At 45.1% G+C, this 20,376-nt stretch overlaps 1 protein-coding gene across 1 annotated transcript in view; it reads right to left on the reverse strand.

The window, feature by feature from the left end:
• The window catches only part of LOC144111867 (nose resistant to fluoxetine protein 6-like), a 52,656-nt gene that overhangs the window by 18,272 nt on the left and 14,008 nt on the right, over positions 1–20,376 (reverse strand). The window contains exons 8-11 of the mRNA XM_077644893.1: positions 14,003–14,089; positions 4,584–4,755; positions 3,938–4,020; positions 2,372–2,494 (exon numbers count right to left, since the gene is read on the reverse strand). Coding sequence (XP_077501019.1) covers positions 2,372–2,494; positions 3,938–4,020; positions 4,584–4,755; positions 14,003–14,089 — 465 coding nt within the window. The remainder of the gene's footprint in view (positions 1–2,371; positions 2,495–3,937; positions 4,021–4,583; positions 4,756–14,002; positions 14,090–20,376) is intronic.

Here is a 20,376-nt window from a genome sequence, read left to right on the forward strand (position 1 = left end):
GTAATTTTTCAAGTTTTCAGATTCTACAATATGCATGCATAGACGGCATACATGCTCCTTGATGGGTTATATTAAATTTCTGCCGAGTCCTGGTACCTCCATATTTCAACCCTACACAGTGGAAGTCAGTATATAGCATGTGTATTATGGCAGGTACGGAGCTGTCATGTATAGAATTTTCGATAAGGCCGCTATGGACGAGGGTGGCTATGATGAGCACTCAGCAGACTAGGCAACAAGGAGCATATATAATGCCAAAATATATACCACCAAAATGCCACCATAAACATAAAAGTAGAAGGTTGGACGGCCGCCGCCATAGTTCAATTCCTAGAGCACCGTAAGAGACATACGGCGGTCGTCGGTACGTATCGCATTGGCGGCATATTTTTTTCCTCGGCTTACTAATCATTTTACTCCGCAGCATAAAATGAATACACTACTAATTTGTCATTGACCAAAACGAGAAATTAAAGAACACAATTCTTTCACGCTTTCTTCAATTTCAGTGACTTATGGCTTCCTTCATATCCTAACGAGTCCCTCATTCCCCTAGCCTTCTCGACTGAATAGGGTCAGTAAGGCCTTGGTTCTGCCAGTATTGATGCCCTAGATAGCATATGATGGTTCTCGCGCGGATACCGCCTTCGCCGTTTGATCACCTTCAATGTGGCACTTGCGTTAGTTCAATACGTGCTGTTTCCACCGCTCTGAATCAGGGTGGCCCTGGTTAAATCCCTCATTATTAAGTTATACGCAACAGAAATACCGCATTCCCAGCCTCCTACGTTTTCTGTGCTTCGTCATCAGCGCCGACATCAAATGATGCCGACCGTCACGCCTAGGCAGTCTTGAAACCCCTCAAAAATCTAAAAGCAGCGCCCTCTCTTCTCAGCGCCCCCTGCTCAACAGTCACCCTCTCCCCTTGAAACCGCGGCTCCCCCTACACGGTTCTGAACAAAAAAAGCACTTTTTAGAGCACGGCTACCGTTACACGGCTGCCGTTGAGCCCACAACCTGTGTTTGGCTTCAGCTAAGCTATTACAGCCTTCGCTATAAAAACAGTTTTCCTGTGACTGTTCGCTACCTTGGTTAGCATTTCTTATGCAAAGGCTGCTTATCAGCCGATTTCTACTAGATTACTCGATACACTGTCGCTCTGTACGCAGTGCTACGCGTATGCTATAGTGCGATAGCATTGGGATATTAATTTGGTTTTGGGTGCATAATGAACTTGTTTATACTTTCCACGCAAGAGAGCTTCAAAACAGAAGAAATTTTCGCCCACGACTTCTGAAAATGTTAAGATAACAGAAAGGTATTAGCCTGAAGTGAAAGTACGCCAAGTGGCAGTGCGAATTTCTTTAACTACAAGTGTCTCTGTTTATGTAGCGCAGCATAGATTCTAGCATTTCGTTCGTGCTAAACCGTCATTTTTTGCCTGTTTCATTCGTACTAGATTTCACTAATCGGCGGTTATTATTGTTACCGTGTGTCCATCTTGCATGCATGCGGAATCTCCGCGACTATTTCGTTATTTTCCAGACAGAATTCGCTATTGTACACTTTCATCTAGAAACACTCAGTGAAATTAGTAGTCGCCACCGCCGTCCTGTGTTCATTTACTAGTGCGAAACAATTACTTCAGCGGTACCAATCCCGAGCAAGAATCTTGTCTGGTGTTGTCCCGTGCTCCGAGTGACGTTGCGAAAGCTGCAGCCAATGGGTAGAAGCTCGGGTGAGTTCGGAGGAGCGTCGCGCCAGCTGTCGCCCATGGGAGACAGGTGGCAGTTAAATTATTGATTGGTCGCGAGAGGTTGCTCGGGAAGAGAAACGTCGGTCGTACAATCCCTACCGGTGGCTGTCAGAGAAACAGCCACCTGCCAGAGCAGTGGCTCATCGCTTAACCGCTGCGCCACTGAGATGGTAGTGGTACGAGGACTCACCGCGATCTATGAATGTTAAGTAAAGAATAACCTGTTTAGCATATATGGATATTAACCCAATAAAGCTATCGCGTCACACCCTTAAGGCGGAGCTTAAGTGTCTTCTCTAATTCAATAATGAACACCTGCTTTCGCAGGTCTACTCGGTTTAACTACGCTAAACCCTCATCACGTTAAACCCGTACCACTTTTTTTTCTGTTTCCTGAAATGAAGAAATGCGCGCATGATCGCTCGTCTTGAATAAACGCGAGCATGTACCCTGAAAGTGGAAGTAAACGCCAGGGATTATTAAAATTTTTGATGCTTGTGCTTGCCGTCGGCTGGATATTGTTGCATGTGTATGGTAGAAGGCAACGAATTGACTGCTTTTGTTCCGAGCAGGTCATGTTAGGTAATGAAATTCCCAACATTTTTTTTTACTCACGTTATTGACTCGGTCAATGGAACGATAAATGGTGTCATCTCGTTGCCGGCCACTTGCCATGTTGCCACGGAACAGCCTACGAAGGACAACAGCACGAAGGCAGCCGCGGCTATCCTTGGACGACTGCAGCGGGGAAAAGAAAAATGAAACAAGATATTTCTCAGCAGCCCGACCTGTGCATCACTCAGGCTGGTAAACTTGGCACTAATATAAAAGAAATTGTGGGTGACTACTGTGCTCTTTACTTGCCAGTGATTTTTATATTGCATTAAAGGTGGGCTGTCCTGCCCTGTGAAACTTGAAGTATCTGCATGTAAGGATCACTATAATAAATTTTTATGCCTATTCTGCTGCTTCTTTCTTCATTTGTTCAGTATGCTTAGTGTTTTACGTGGCGCGCTTTAAAAAATGACGCAGCTGCTGTTCATGTTAATAAGAAGACAACGCAATTCATTAAGAAAGAGCGGTGAAAAGAGCAAGTTGCCACCGAGACTACGTTTGCCAATGCAGATGGCAGTAAGGCTCCTTCAGAGCCTCTTTAAGCAACCTTGTAGGCTTCTATCGGCTTCCTGTTAACTACGTGATCAATGGTAAAACAAACTTGTTTCTTTTCTTTGAATACAAGTAAAGAAGACGCGAGTCAACTGCTTAGATGAGCAGTTTTGGGGCCTGTTGCCCGCATAATTAACAGCATTTGGTAGTATTTGGCGAGTTATTGAAAACAAAGCTCATATAACTAGAAAAACAGAAAGGTGTGATAGCACTTGAGCTCAAAAAGTACAACATTCGTTCTCCCGGAGAAAAGTATCAAATTAAAGACGGAGACATAAATCGCACGCAAAACTGCTAGTCTGAAGGACTCTAAGGAGGAGGTGAGTACTATGAAAAACAAAAAGAGAACCGTTCGTTGCCGCTATACTAGTTGAAATGCTTAGACGGTAACTCTGATCAAATCACGTACTAATAATTAACCGGCTGTTTACTAATCTACATTCACGATATTTAAAAAGTAATGGTCCAACAATGTCAGCGTGCCTGCAAGAACATAAACACACAATAGAAAAATGGACGTTATTTCAGAGAAATCACTGGCGCAGTGATTAAAAAAAGCATCAAATCAAATGTTTTATGTGCAGATAAAGCCAAAGCCATTTCTGCGAATCCGAAAGATCTTTTGGCAGGTTACAAGTAGTCGGAGCCAAAAATAGCTGCAGAGTGTTTGAAGAGTTTCGCACGCTTCATTGTTCCAAAGAAACTATCAGCGGAAGCAGCACGCTGTCGTCTCAAGGCGACACCATAGGACCTGATTTGGACCACCACCGCGTGTTTCCTGTTTTTCTCTTTGATATTGAGACCAAAGTGAAAGCAGCCCCCCCCCCCCTTCCTTGCAATCACCATTCTCTCTCGTCACTTCAAAGAGAAACAGGAAAACGGCACGCTTTCAGTCACTTCATTCGCAACGTTAACAAGTAGATTTTTTGCTAATACTGCACCACGGGCTACGCGTCTTCTGTAATGACTGAATTGGGGTATGACTGAAAATAAGCATATAGAAGCTTGTCTTACCTCTTCAGCAGCAACAGAATCGGCAAACTGACAAGGAAGAACTGGAAATCCAGAGACAGGTACCACAAGTGTCCAAAAATTGGCTGTAATCAAAGCATAACGGGGATATGCTGACATCCACTGTGTTCTGGCATTTTCGGGGCGCTTAACTGATTGCTGTTTGGAGAGACGGTCTTACTTTCAACATATATTGAATATATCAGATGCCTAGCATTTCTAACGCGGAGTGCCAAGCAGCAAAGATTGAGGCGCGCTTTTGTAAATCTAAGACGCAACCTTGAAAACCTGTCATACTAATTCAGTGCAAGCTTATTGAGAATGCCACGTGCTGCTTATTCTGGTATTGCCTGTTATTTTGCGGTGCGTGAATGTAATCCAGGAGTGAGAGGTCAAACTTCATAGCGTAGAACGTCACCGGCACTGTATTGATGCTTTTCTGCACTCTACAACAAATCAGTGAAGCCACCGACGCACTCACAGAGGTATTGAGACTGGCTCGAGGAGCTGTGAGGTAAAACATAGGACAAAGCTCAAACTTTGATCTATCTAGCGAATTTATGGAGTTATCTTCCATGCATGCAGCGCTTTCTGATTTCTGCAGCGGCCGGTATAGATTATACGTCCCCGTACATAGAGGCAAACGTACAGTATCTACAGTGACTTCGAAGTCATAGTTTTGGACTTGAAGAAGCAGATACAGCCACTGCCTCTGAAATTCGTCATTGAGCTTGCGGAAGTACGCCTTAGCGTCTGGTCCGGAGGTGATAAGAGGCAGCAAAAACAGGCACATGAGGCAGAAGAACACCGGAACCATGGTTCTGAAAAAAAAATAAATGCACAGTGTAATCAATCGCTGAAGCAGATTCGCGGTTCAAGGTGCTTAAAATCAGAAGTTACAGTCGGCTAATTAAGGCTCGAAGTGTGAAGGGAAAATGAACGCTGCTGTCTCAGTGTCCAGTTTCCGCTTTGTGCTATGTGCCTAACAGGTCTGCCTTGTCAGTTCGGGCCCTGAAACTCATTTTGCTAAACCACATCAACGGCGGAAATATTTTTTAATTGATTAAATCTTCGTATCAATACTACTGGTTGTTTGATAGAAAATAAAACAAAGATCAGTAATCGCGGTCACACTAATCGCCTGAGTGCACGATGGGAATCTCAAATATCCCACTACCGAAAAAGCGTCTTGGAGAGCTAAAGGCGCAGCGGCGCATATTACATGCAAGGGAAGAACTATGAAGTGGATGAGGAGCAGATGAGCAGGGACACATGGGTGGTAACGGTAGAAAAATTGCGATGGGATTCTCCAAGACTCGTTGCAGGCAATGCGTTTAGACGAAAGAATAGCCAGTCCTTAATGCTGACTTTATGAAATGCTGCGTCGAGACGGGGACCCTCTGGAGAGCGCACATGCCTGTCAAACTTCTACAACCGCTGTTGGAGCCACCTATAGCTGCTCAGCAAGGGGCAGGTCCATCTGGCGCCCTCGCAGGCACTGGAGATAGACGTGAAACACAGCAAGGAAGAGCCACGCGATGTAGGGTACGGCTGTACCACTGCCTCAATTTTACCGAGAATCAGGGTCCGTATTCCGAGTATGGGTCATAATAAAAGCGTCATAATCTGCCGCAGTGGCTACACCTCATTTTTCAAAACGCCGGAAGCGGATGTGGTGGTCCGGATGCAGCAAAAAGGGTTGAAGAAATCGGACGGTGAAGTCAGACACATAGCGTACGCTCCTCTACAGCAGATGCTCAAGGACAGCCAACATGGCGGCACACTCTGAAGCCGAGCGTCTCGCTTCGAAGTGAACTCGTCGGTATTACTGTGTTTTTCGGCGCGTGAACAGGCTATAAACAGGTTACGGGACTCTCGCTTCGTCTTATCTTGCCTATAGCAAATTGGATGGACGATAAATTTGGCCTGCTTTTTATTTGGTTGGATAATTCTGTAGCTCCTAGGCCTACCGAGCAGCGGTTTGTTGCAGAAATTGTTCTCTTCATTCAAACCGAATGGTGCCACTATCACCGGAGTTATCGCGTCTGCGTAGGTTATATGATGTAACATAAAGCATAATGACCCTCGAAATAGTTGCGTTTACTTCGCGCAAACGTGCATTACCCATTCTAGAACTCTGTATTAGCTGTTTAAGCATCTTGCATCATGATCGTGTGTAATGCCTGCCAGCGTGAAACCGCTCATGTGCACGGATGGTCACTCGACAGTGACGCGCTGCTACACCGACGCGTTTGACATGCCAGAGGTGGTTTTTCGGCGTCCCTTACTGTTCTCGGTAGCCGCGGTGGTGTGGCTCTGTATTTTTCTCAGGAGTTAGGTTGCAAGTTGGTTTTCATGCGCCAGTGTAGGCATGCCGGCGCCTTGCATCATGGCGAACTTATGAAAATTTGGTCTGCGAAGTCTCCCAGCGCATTTATGAAGAGAAATACAGCAAATTCTTTTTTTAGCTGACCCCTTTTATTTGTTGACGGCAGAAAATTAAAAACCTATATGCGGCATTTCGCGGCTCTTGCAGTACATGCATAAAAGGAATGAAAAACGGAAATTACCCTCTGCACAACTGTCCGATAACAGCGATCACTTACGTTCAGCTATGTTGCAGACGGCAATTCGTCACGGCATCTTGGTTCAGCACAACACGGAGCGCGCATTGCGCAGTGAGTGAGTGCATGCTACAAATTTTCTTCTCCGTTCCCTTTTACCCTCAAGGTAAATCTAAAACGCCATGTTATGCGAGCAAGATAGCTGTCTTTTATTTACCGTAGGCTATCGACGGCTGTAGCGGCTGCCTTCTGTTACTGAAAAGGTATGCGTATTGCGTACAATATTTTCTTCTTTAAGCACACCTCCGACTTTTACGGTGCAGAAAAGAGTATCTGAACTATTGTTTCTGTTCGCCGAAGTCTACTGGGCAAATAAAGCTGCTTTCATATTACCCCTTTACGGTGGAATCCGATGGGCAGCTAAACTTGTGGCTGAATGTTTCTGCTCTCGCATTGGTCTCGTTCCATATGTCGGCAAAGAGCAAAAGCGCCGCTGGACGTTTCCCTGTGGCAACCGCAACGCAGTGATATCCTGCCGCCACTCACAGTCGCAACTGAACCGATATCCGCTTCCGGCGTTTTGACCAATCAGGTGCGGCCGCTGTGGCAGATTATGACCCTTTTTATTATTACACAAACTCCGAATGCGGCCCCAGGTTATGAACTTATCTGTTGGAGAGGTGGCGGGTAAGGGAGTGGCCAAGTAGACATTCGTATTGTGTGGTCTGTGGAGTTTAACCACCCAAAGATGCATATGGACTATGTTTCGGGTACATTTGGACTCCTTTTGGGTACAACGTTCTATATATTAAGAGCGCAAGGCTTTAAAGGGGCGCTGATGACAACTCGAGGCAATTTTTGTTCTATGAAAAAATAGATGCTATGGGTCTTTCTGGCGATGTAGATGCTTGTCCGTCAGTCAAAGAAAGACGCATTAATCGCTAAGAAAAGTGGTAAAAAATTTATCCGCCACTTGATTTAAACTTGAGATTCCAAGACCGGGAAAAGACATCGTCTGCGCTGATCGGAACCAAATATTGCTTTCATTCAACCATAGGGATTTGCGTGCAAAAAAAAAAGAAAAACTCTCTTTACGTAGCGCAATCTGCTTCCAAAAAGAGACAGTGGTGGTGGTACCTGTATTTATTTCTTTTTGTCTTTGCTAGCTTATAAAAGCTTTGTTTTCAATTAATGCAGCGCATTTGTCATTGAAAAGCTGGAATCTAACGATACAAGCCAACTCCAGATTAGTCTTCATTTTCCCTTTATCAAAAACGAGGGCCACTGGGCGACGCGAATGGCTTCCAGCAAGCGCGCGAAGCTCCGGTGCATCCGCTTCTGTGCGCGGCCCTTTCCTGTGAAGGGCAGGGAGTCGTTGCCATCCGGGCTGAGCCCCGTAAACGTCGGAGCGCCTTCAACAAAGGCGCGCGTAGTGGCGCCGGTGGCCTCCAGCGCAGGAGGAAATGTCAGATGGTCTTCGGGCACCACACGCGCCATTATCTCGAATCTCAGTAGTTCATTTTCCTTAAGTGAAGGATGCGGTCAGCGCAAAGATATCGAAGAAACCGTGTTTAAAGGGTCACTAAGGGCAAAGAGGGCTTGTTTAGCATAAAAACAAAGAATCAGAGATTTTTTTTCTGGAAAGAAGAATTGGATGGAGCTGTCATCAGTGCCCTTTTATAGCATGCGCGTCGTGCTTCGCACACTGTCTATGCACTCTATACTCTTAAAAAGTAATCAGTTAGAGAGTGCCGCTTTTTACCAACTACGCGTTACTACTTTTTTATCAACTCTGACTGCTTTCTACTACCTGGTTGCTAAATCTGTTGTGCCGTCTTAAAAGTAGAGTTAGTAAAAGTCGGCACTTACGTTTTACTAACTTCGATTGCTTGTTACTGCTGTAACGGTTAGCAACCATTCTTAAACAGAAGGTTGTATTATATAAATGGCACATATAGTAGTGCGAATGGCATGTTTTTTCAATAGAATATTTTTTCTGCGTCATACGTTTGTGCACATTTGCCATTTCTGCAATAGCAGGTTGCAAAGTTAAGGATGTTATCTTAGCTGACAGAGGTAAGAGGCTAGAGAGGGCCAGACGTACGAGGAATCCATGGCGAGCAAAGAATTAACCTGCGCATGCGCAGTGAACGTGCCTAGTTTGTGTCACCTTTGTGATTTTAGGCTTTCCGCGCATCGCATGAGTATGCTCGTTTGATTATATTGCTTCGAAAACGTAGTAGGCTCTGATGCCACCGTGTCAATGTCAAAGTACAGTCGTCAGCACGCTTAACACGAATGAGAGAAAGCGTGTCCTAGAGCGGCTTGGACTAACGCCAGCACCGCGATGTGTTGCGCGCTCTTGCCGAGATAACATCTTGGTATTTTTGCGGTGGCTGACGATAGCTGGAGCGCAGCTGGATTTGACTACTCACCTTGTTATTTCGCTTGTATCTAGCCGGCAGGGTGAGTCGCTCACTTGACTGTTTCGCGACTTTTCTCTACTGGCCGCGGCTCACGCGGGCGCAGAACCCACGTTGCGGTTTGCTCATCTCCAAAAAGCGCTAAAGTGGCGTGTCTTCACACCGCTCGAGCGCTTTTCCAGGTCGGCCTCAAAGCCTGTGATCTAAAGAAATGAAGATTCGGAAGAGCAGAGCAAACGTGGGTTTTTGGCGGTTGTAAAGATTGGACAATAAATTTTCAAATACGGTGGCCTCCTTGCGCTGGTCCTTCATTTCTCACATTCTAGGACAGCGTGTGTCGCTGTGCTCTCGCAGGTTAGTGTCTGGCTTCCTGTTTCGCCCACGCTGCACTGGAGATCCAGTGCAGGTGCGCAAGAGCTGCTCGTGTCATGAGCAAGAGACGTCGATGCAATTCAAAGTAAAATTTTAATGTCTGATTATTAGCGAGAAGCGCTATATAAGCATCCGTTGGGATAAAAATCTGACTGTTTTGGAAAACTTCGTTTGGTTTTATAATATTTAATGCCCAAAGCGACTCAAGCTATGGATGCCGCACGAAAGCCACTCAGGTTGTGGACACCGCAGTGGAAGGGCAGCGGATAATTTCTCACATCTGTAGTTCTTTGACGTGCACTGGCGTCGCACAGAACACGTCCGTACAGCATTTCGCATCCACCAAAATACGACCGCCGCGGCCGGGATTGAACCCGGGTCTCCTGAGCCAGCAGCTGAGGACAACAGATATTGGATGCCGTGGTGGCATTATTATGCAAACTAGGAAGCCTCTGGCCAGAGATGCAACGAGTCCAATGGTATAAGCCGTTGGAGGATACCGATTGCCTTATAATTGATTGCTCTTTGGAATATTCTGCGAACTAAGTGAACTGTTGCCACGTGCTCATATCCGGGCACTCTTGATGCGGTCTTTACCAAGTTACTCTGAAATGGCATGCATGGCACTTGATTTTCCGCGAAGATTGGCATCAAGAAGAAATAATACTGTAAAATGGCGTTGCTCGTGTAAGAATATCATCAAGGGCACAGACCACTTGTTACGGTTCGGGGAATTTTATGCCTAGAAGTCTAGAAATTTATAATACGACAGCATGAAGCGATATGGCAGCTCGAAGTGGATAGTTTTCAGGCAGCTAGCCGGTTGAGACAGCATGAACGCGCTAACGCCGATATAGGCGCGGCAACACCCAATGAAATTTACGATAGTTTGGGATGACGCTAGACCAGTGTTATATAAAGTCATGCATCTAACAAGTGTGTGCTAAAGATTCCGCGCAGAGTGCCGAAGGAAGGGCGCCTCGCTATAGTTTACATGGCCCGTACAATGTCGCAGCGAGAAATAACTGCTACAGTTGGGCGGCCAGTTTCCACGGTTAATCCGAATTGTCCGGGCATTCAGAGACGAAGAACGGATAGAGGATGCTGCACGCACAATTCTGGAGCGGGCAATAACCCCTGAAGAAGATATTCTCTTTGTAGCCTCTTCAGTGGACAACCCCTTCCTGACAGCGCGTAAATACGCGATGAGTTTGGCCTACAAGCTAGCACGGACACCATGCGCAGAAGACTGCGTAAAGCGGCCATCCAAAACCGGGTCGCCGCTAGGACGCCAGTGTTGGAAGCGCCGCATCGCCACCAGCAACTCCAGTTCGCTCAAGAACGCGAATAGTGGACGCCGGACGACTGGGAATACGTCGTTTTTACAGACGAAGCGACGTTTTCTACGCGGTGAGACCAACCCCAAAGACTTGGCGTCCTGAACAGCACCGGTAAGTCCTTAGTGCATTTTATAGCCATGCGATGCTGACAAGTCGTTTTTTTTCTTCAGCATGACCGAGCCACCATCCACGCCGCGCGAGTTGCGCAAGATTTTCTGGATCGCCAAGCGATCATGCAGCTTGAGTGGCCCAGCCGCAGCTCCGATCTAAACTTAACTGAAAATGTTTGGGGCATGAAGAAATTTAATCTTTCGAGGCGCTTGGGCTCGAGTTGCACAACGGCGGACTACCTCTGGATTGCCCTACCAGAACAATGGGAGATCGTGCGGGCTGGCAGAGAGGTTGTTAACGCGCTCGACAATTCCCTGCCTGAGCGAATGGACGCAGTGAAGAGCGCGGGAGCACGCGCTACTGCATTGTCAATTAGGCAGAATGTTCTTTTTACTGTCAACAAGTGCTCTAGCCTTTATTTCTCGTTGGAACCAGGGCTGGTTTGTTCCTAATTTGTGCTTGTGCTCAAAATCGGCTCGTTTCGGTTTAGTTGGCGCTTCTCGCTAATAATCAGACATTAAAATTTTACTTTGAATTGCATCGACGTCTCTTGCTCATGACACGAGCAGCTCTTGCGCACCTGCACTGGATCTCCAGTGCAGCGTGGGCGAAACAGGAAGCCAGACACTAACCTGCGAGAGCACAGCGACACACGCTGTCCTAGAATGTGAGAAATGAAGGACCAGCGCAAGGAGGCCACCGTATTTGAAAATTTATTGTCCAATCTTTACAACCGCCAAAAACCCACGTTTGCTCTGCTCTTCCGAATCTTCATTTCTTTAGATCACAGGCTTTGAGGCCGACCTGGAAAAGTGCTCGAGCGGTGTGAAGACACGCCACTTTAGCGCTTTTTGGAGATGAGCAAACCGCAACGTGTGTTCTGCGCCCGCGTGAGCCGCGGCCAGTAGAGAAAAGTCGCGAAACAGTCAAGTGAGCGACTCACCCTGCCGGCTAGATACAAGCGAAATAACAAGGTGAGTAGTCAAATCCGGCTGCGCTCCAGCTTTCGTCAGCCACCGCAAAAATACCGTGATGTTATCTCGGCAAGAGCGCGCAACACATCGCGGCGATGGCGTTAATCCAAGCCGCTCCCGGCCACGCTTTCCGTCATTCGTGTTAAGCGTGCTGACGACTGTACGTTTGTTGTGTCCAGCACACAGGCGGTCGCTCTTATTGGTGTCAGGTGTTCTTCATACTTAATGTATAGCTCTTGCGGATTTTTTTCCAGAGTGCAAAATAACACATAACACCAACACATCATACTGGAAACCTAGCACCATGGGATGCAAGTAGTTTTTAGGCGTTTGGTGGTAGCTGCTTCAACCTGCATTTAAAAGAGTGCTATGCACCTTCACCTGCGCAAAGAAGCAGTGACTAAGAGGGTATAGTAGTGCATTCTTCAGTTAAGTGGCTCTGAAACACCTTCCGAGGAGAGCCCATGAACTCGCGCAATCACTCAACTGTGTTGTCTAGGACAATTGAGCCGAACAATACAGTTCTACAAGCAGCATTGGACCCACAATCACGCGCGAAATTTGGCCACTACTTTCTGGTGACTTTTTTCTGCTCGCGCCCTTTTCCGTCGCTCGCACCTGCGTACAACAGTTGGGAGATGGCTATTGGTTATATTCTTTCAGATGGAAGGCAGATGCCGTGGCCAGTAAGCCGCATAGCTCCGGCGGGTCAGGAAGTTCCGCCTTCGGAGGGAAAGGCGCGAAGCCATTGAAATTCAAATTTTGACTTCAGATAACTTAGCTTCTACAAAGGACATTAACAAAAATTCTTGCTGCACAATGTTCGGGAATCTACGTGCTTTAACATCTCATGCCTACTGCAACTTTAATACAGCCCATTTCAGAGCCCTTTTAAAGGTTGTACTTTAAACCAGGTTTTTGCAGAGTAGTTTTGTTTATGAGGGTTTAACATCCCAAAGCGGCTCGGGCTATAAGGGAAGCCGTTGTGAAGGGCTCCGGAAAATTCGACCACCTGGGATTCTTTCACGTGCACTGGCATTGCACAGTACACAGGCCTCTAGAACTCTGCCTCCTTCGAAATTCGACCTCGGCGGCCCGGATAGAACCCGCCTCTTTCGGGTCAGCAGCTGACCGCCATAACCACTGAGCCACCACGGCTGTCTGCAGACAAGATGGCATCGCTTACTAGTCATTTGGTAGGGCTTGATAGTTTGATTTGACGTAAATGTTAGTTATTGCTACAACTTTGAAGGGTTAGTAAATTTTGCCGCCATGCAATTAACTACCTCCAGTTACTAACAGCGTGGCTACATATTGGTTACTATTTCGCTAGATAAAGAGTAAGGCGGCCGCTTTTTTTTTTTAAGTGAGTATGCGTCTGTTTCGCGAATGCATACACTCGGCAGAAATAATATTTCAAGAATCCTTCGAAGACTTGCAATACCTAGACACAGTTTTCGCTCGCACTTTATCGCTTGCTTGCGCCTCTGCTTCGTGAATGGCTAACGTTTTATGTTGATCCAGCTGTATGTTGGACTCTTAGCTTTAGTGCCAAAGTATAGAAAACGCTGCTGTGCGTATGTAGTTTCATAAATTGTTTTATTCAGAGCGCCAGTTTGCGGGTCAAGGATGGTTTTCGTTTTGTAATAACGCTACGTCTACAATTGCATCACCACATTTTCTTGCCCTGTGGCCCTGCGAAACGGCCTACTTTTTCACGTAGCGCTTCTTTCACATCTTGTTCAGAAGTCGCAGCTTGAAGTCAAAAGTTCTTTTGGTCGTTTATGAAATAAAATAAAATAATTATTTCATATCATAAGTACTGTCTAAGAGCCACGAAAAAAATATTAGTGTAAAATGAATAATTTACAACAGTCAGACTGCATTCACAGAACCAACGCGAGGTTATGGTATTCTGAAAGATATATCAGACAGAAATCGTCATGGGCTGCATATGACAGACAACCGACTGCTTATATGGGTGACACATTGTACACAGCGGGTAGACAAACGTACTCCATAACGCCAGACAATGCGATGGTGCGGCTGGGCTAGTAAATTCGCAACCATGGAATGGCCCTGGATGGCGGTTCTGCCTAACCTTCCGTGCATATATGTCTGCTGATCTTTAAGAGGGGTGACCCCTCTGACGACTGCTTGATGCAGACATGCGTAGATAAGAAGTATGGACTCTTATCTATGCATATCTGCGAAGGTAATCCGTATATCTATGCATATCTACATCCACCCACTTGTCTACGGATGGACGGAAGATCACGCTTACCTTATGAACCTTCTGACTACGGCGATCACGAAGACGATCACTCCATTCCTCTTTTGCCTGTGCACGACGAAAGCTAAGAGAAATCCGCTGCAAGAAAGCATTTATAATATAGGTACAGTGGTGGCTAATAAAAGCACATTAATGTATTTAAGCGCTGTTTGGACAAAGTACGACAAGGGACGTTTTTTGTACTATCTACGTAGATTACTAATGTGTCATGGCGTGCAGCACAAGGTATATTGGTTGCTTTTACGTGCACATTATGTTACTGAACCCACGCTTTCTTCTCACTGCGTGCTTTTGCGTGAAACCAAGCTGCTTGCTGAAGCATTCAATAGGACGCGGTGGCTTTCATGATTCCGGTTTTCGACGTGGTCTGTCTCGCCTGAACCTGGTTGCGTTGTTAAAGCCGCCTCTGCGCAGTGTCGGTAAACCAGGTTGAGGTCGGCAGCTGACAAAGTTAACCTTCTAAAGCATTCGCGCTTCGGTGATTGAAGCAGCGCGTTTAGAAGAAATCTCTCTCAAAGCTGGGCTTGAATGGCAGATGTAAAAGCGCTATCTGGTCAGTCTTGAGGGTCTTAAAACCGAGAACTTTAAAACAAAATAAAGGAAGGATTCTAGCAAGCATGGCCCGCACTAAACCCTCACATAAGTTTTGCGACATAAATTTAAGAATAAACATGGTTGTTCAGGTGTGTGCACGTACAAGAACGGTTAGTTACTGGGCACCGCCGACCTTTCGGTCGTCAAAGTCGAACTCACGGGCCTTCACAATAACCGCCTCAGCAACGATCCCTCTGGCTAACGTGATTGGCCAGCGGATGGTCGCCGGCCAGTCCCATACCAACATTTGGCAGTCACGTCGAGCGAGTCGCAAGCGTCTTAATCTTCATCGGCCTTCACTGCAGGGCACACCCACGCAGCCGCACTAGGCGCCGGCACTGATTCATCCCGTAGCCTGCCGCTGTGAAAACACGGATTACGCTCTACACCCCCTGGTTCAAGAGGGCGTCATCGTCGACTACTCCGTAACTTGCTACGTTGACTCCCACGTGACCCCATCCACTACAAAAGGAGCACCTTCATCGACATTCGCAGCATTTGGCAGTAACGTCGAGCGAGTCGCGAGCATCTAATCTACTGCGGCCTTCATTGCAGGTTAGTGAAAAGAGCACGTTGATCATACGCATTATTATTAGACGCTCGTCTCTGCTGCCAAGTGTCTTGTGAACTTCTGCTGCTATCGTTTCTGTTTGCTGAACCTTATCGAGTGTGCTGTGTGACTGTAAGGAGACACACGTTTAGGATTGGCTGGAAAGGAGGCAGAAAAAATGAAAGAGGACTTTAAAGCTGATAAGCAAAGTTACGGGAAGAAACTAAAGCTGAAATGAAGCTACTTCGCGAGTCGTTGGAACGGGAAATGCGCAACGAAATTCGAGAACTGAAGAGCGAAAAGCAAGGCTTAGTTAAAAGCATCGAGTTTGCACATGACTCTATCAAAGAGCTTGAAGAAAAGGTAAATGCCGAAATCGCTGAAAACAAGAACCTTGCTTCAAAACATGCAAACAAATCTGGAAAGCAAAGCGCTTGATTTGGACAAGCGACTGATTCTGTCTGAGCCATACTCAAGAAGGGCTGACTTAGAAATTCAAGGTGTCATCAAAAATGACAGCGAGTCTGTGATTTATATAGTCTCAAAGATAGGAAATGCAATTAAAGAACCAATTCAAGAAAGCGAGATTGAAGCCTGTCATCGAGTACCGACAGGAAAGGCAGATACGTCGAATATTGTCGTTCAGTTCCGGTCTCAAGCCAAACGTGATACAGTCCTCCCGAAAGCCAAAACAACGAGGGTGACAAAAACTGACGTTGGCCTGGAAAATTCTGATCCTCTGTACGTCAATGAGCACCTTTGCCCGGCACAAAAGAAACTTCTTGCGTTTGCTGTAAAAAAAAAAAGCATGAGCATCGGTGGAAGTCTGTTTGGTCACAGAATAGAAAGATATTGTTGAAGCAAAGTGGCGGCTCGGCTCTTGTACCGATAACCAGCGAGAAGGACCTCATCAAGCACTTCTCGCAATAAAACATTCGTGCTGAGTCAGCAGCAGGCGACAATCATACCTCACTTGGCAACTAAAATCTCGTCCTTCTGCTCTGTAATCAAAAAGAACTAAACAAAAATGACCTATCACGAATTTGTCCTACCACAACAGGTGAAGCTAGGGCACCGTAACTGTGAAACTGCTTTGTACCTCAGTGCGCCCTCAGTGGGCAACAAACAAGATGAAATCATTCTGTTATTAAAACAGTTCTCTTTCGAATTTACGGTTTTGATACTCTCTGAAACATGGTATCAACCTGGCTGCAGGATGCTAGAGCTGCTCGGTTATGAAGTCTTTTTCCTTAACAGACCTAACAAACGCGGCGGCGATGCTGCTACCTATACTCTCGCGTGCAAAAGGTGCCACATCCTGCCTAATCTTAGTGAAGTTACTGAAGATTATGAAGTGTTAACATTGGAAAAACGAAACCAGCTGGTTTCTGTAGTATACCGCCCCCCAAATGGCAACATGAAAAACTTTAGAGATTATTTTGACCAGATTCTAGAATATGCATCATTTAATAAATGTTTCCTTTTGTGCAGTGATGAATTTAATATTAATATTCTCGACCACAACGTTATTGTACGTGATTTTAAAATGAAGCTTCTTTCCTGTGGGTTTGTGAACTTAATAGAAACAGCAACACGTGTCACGTGCACGACTGTGTCGGCACTTGATTTAATAGTTGCGAATATTCAAACCAATGTGCTCTCTTGCGGTACAATTGCTTCTGATGTTAGCGATCACTGTCCGGTGTTTGTTGTCTTTCAAAATAAGCATGCTAAGCGAAACAACGTGAACGAGACCATTAGTGTACAGCGCATCACAGATGCCTCATTGGCAGCATTTAAGCGCTATATTACGAACTTCGACTGGTCTTGTGTGCTGCAAAAAACGGACGTCAATGATGCGTACGACTTATTTTTCATCATTTCCTATATCTTTATTTGAAGCACTTTCCGCTAGTAAAATACACTCCTTCCAATAAGATAAGGAAACCATGGATCGCACGAGAACTGTTCCAAATGATAAAGGACAAAAATCGTTTGTATCAAATGTTCCTTGAAAAAAATAAAAAGATATTGCTTGGAAAGCTTTAAACGATGTCGTAGGTCGCCGTGCGAATAACTATGTTGCAAAAACTATGCTATTAAGTGGCAAGGAAATAAAATGAAGAGCACTCGCAGAATATTTTAACACACACATTTTCTCAATCACATTTCTTCATCTCAAGATCCTACGGACAATAATATCGCCGGTTACTCTAGTCAGGTTAGCGAGACTATATTTTTCGAGCCTACTGATGAAAATGAGGTTTATAATGTGTATATGGGAATGAGTAACAGCAAAGCCTTAGATATCAATACAATGCAGATGAAACCACGTAAATATGTCTTACCCACAATTTGTCCCTTGCTTTCTCACATCTATAATTTTGCACTGGAATGCGGGGTTTTCCCCAACAGAATGAAAACGGCAAAAGTGTCCGCAATTTATAAAGGGGGCGACCGAAATGTATTAGCAAATTACAGGCCCATTTCAGTACTCCCTGTGTTTTTGAAGGAGCTGGAAAAGGTTATTTCGTCAAGAATAACAAAGTTTTTTGACAAACATAGGGTAAAAACTGAATCACAATTTGGTTTCAGAATGGGTAAATTTACAAAAACAGCCTTTCTAACAATGAAAGAAATTATTTTGAACAATATTAGTGAGAACTTGTCTACGATGTGCTTTTTTCTCGATTTCAGTAAAGCGTATCATTTCTTAATTCATACGGTTCTTGCTAACAAAGTTCAAATGTATGGTATTCGTGGTAAACCACTCAGTTTGCTTAAAAGCTACCTTCAAAACAGAAGTCTGCCGGTGTCTGTAGATAAGGAACTTTCTTCCCTTTTGCCTATCAGTTATGGTGTCCCACAAGGGAGCATACTAGGACCCCTTTTGTTTAATGCATACATAAATGATATTGTTAGCATAGATCCTCCCATTGATTTTGTAATATACGCCGATGATAGCACAATACTTATTTCCGGCCCTAACCTTTACGATTTAATTGCGGAATGTAATGTAATAAATTATCTAGGAGGTCAATGATGATTCGATTAAACATATATCCTACAAAGTCCAAGGATATAATAAGTCGCGCAAGAAACAAACCGGCAACACCCAATTGTATGCTCAACTTTGAAAATCAACAAATAGAAATTGTTGAAGAGCACGAAATCCTTGGAGTATATTTTTCGTGTCATTTAAACTGGGATGCCCACGTCCAACACCTCTGCAAAAAACTCTCTTCGATCTGCGGAGCCCTTTCACGATGCCGTGAAACTTTACCTCTGAAATGTAAATGACAAATTTATTATGCATTATTTTTTCACAACTTGAATACTGTAGCTTAGTATGGGCCGCAGTGAAAAAAAATAAGATAAATAGCTAATATTGATAACATGACTACCACCAAATACGCCTTCCAAGAACGTAACATTGTCCGCGTTGATCTTTTGTATAATTTTATATCATTGCAAAAAATATATTTTTCCACAGCATCAGTTGTCAATTTTTACTCTACCCTAGCATCTTTGGACACGCGTCGTGCTAACATACATACCAGAAGTACTAACTCATAGAATATACCTCGTTTTCGCACCGATTATAAATTACAAATGTTGTCTTATAATCTGGCCCATTTTTAAACACATATCAACATACAACGGGATATACAAAAGCTGAGCTGCGGAAATATTTTGTTCAAATGCCATTCAATGTCTCCACTTGTTGATTGTTGAACGTTTGCTTGAGTGTTAACGTATTTTTCTTTCAACATATGTATGACCATTTCAATGTTCTCATTTTTAAACATTATTCGAGTCAGTGTATATATGTGTCGAGTGTTTTCTTTATTCAATCTACTATTGTATGCGTGACTGGTATTGCAAAATGTCCTGTACAGCTGGTGTGCTACTGCTTGTAGGGGTTTCCGGCACCCTGTCAAGCTGCCCAGGCCGCTTTTAGCCAGGAAACCCTCCGGTTGAGCCTGGAAAATAAACTTATTTACTTATTATTTACGAGGTTGCGAAAACGTTTTCATAATGCTCCCCGGCCCCACAACCTCATAACGCGAGGTTGCTCTTACGTGAAAAGAGATCTTGATTTTTCAGCGCTTGTGCGCCTTAGAATCCTGACAGTCGTCATAGGTATGGTGTAGGCGTCAGGAATCAGTTACATTTATTTGAATACGGCAGCGTGAATTTCATCCCTCATTGCATGATAGCCGCCGCTTCCGTATCGCTACGCTGGTTTTAACGGCGTCCGTGGAGGGAATGCGAGGTCGCTCTTCTAAATCTGGCATAACTGCAGACAACGTAAGTGTTGACTTAGACGACCGACTGGAGCGGGTCGTTGTAGGGTCTGACATGCATGGTCGGCTGCCAGGACAACGAATGGGCTAGGGGGATAAACGAAATAATTCCTTGAGGTCCCCTCTCCCCAACGTTCAATCGAAGTCCACATAAACACAGCTCACAGTCCATAGACCGTCTTCTTATCCCCGTAACCTCCCTCTTATAAAACAGATTTGACCACGCCACTCCTCATGGGCTGTGTTCAGTGTTTTTGAGAACCACAGGGGGCCACGACTCCGTTTTATTCATTTCTCTTTCGTACAGTAATTGAGCACGAGCTTTCACGCATTCATGGGTTTCTGTTCCATGTTTTCTGGAGCGGTACAAATGCGCGGTGTTTTCTTAGGGTTTAGGTTCCTTCTCTCCTAACGGCATTTTGTTGTCATGTATTGCAATTTTCACCTTGCGCCAGCTCACACGACCGTCTTGCAGCCCTAATGGGGCAGCGTTCCTCCTGGAACATGCCTGTTATCACGACTATCAAGGTGTTGCGAATCCATCTTCTAACAATATGACACTGTGAAATGGCATCGTGTTTAAACTTTAGTGCAGGATGTATCTCAATCACTCGCATGCTTGGCTTTGCTTATGGACGTGACTGGACTTGCAACTGCCTGAAAAATGACAACTAGCGCTAAAATACACAACGGACAACGAAAAGACACCGACGGGACACACGCTAGAGTTACTGGAAAAGAACAGGGCCCAATAGGAGCGTGATTAAAGATCTGTGGGCTAGTTGGTTCTTTTCATTAACTGACTGAAACACAGTAAGTAGTGCTGAAATAAATAAGGAATAATAAAAAGACGCCGTCGGGATACACACTAGATTTTAGCGCTAGTTACCATGTTTCAGCCAGTTAATCAAAAA

Source organism: Amblyomma americanum, unplaced genomic scaffold (genome assembly GCF_052857255.1).
Source record: "Amblyomma americanum isolate KBUSLIRL-KWMA unplaced genomic scaffold, ASM5285725v1 scaffold_12, whole genome shotgun sequence".
NCBI classification, from domain to species: Eukaryota; Metazoa; Arthropoda; class Arachnida; order Ixodida; family Ixodidae; genus Amblyomma; species Amblyomma americanum.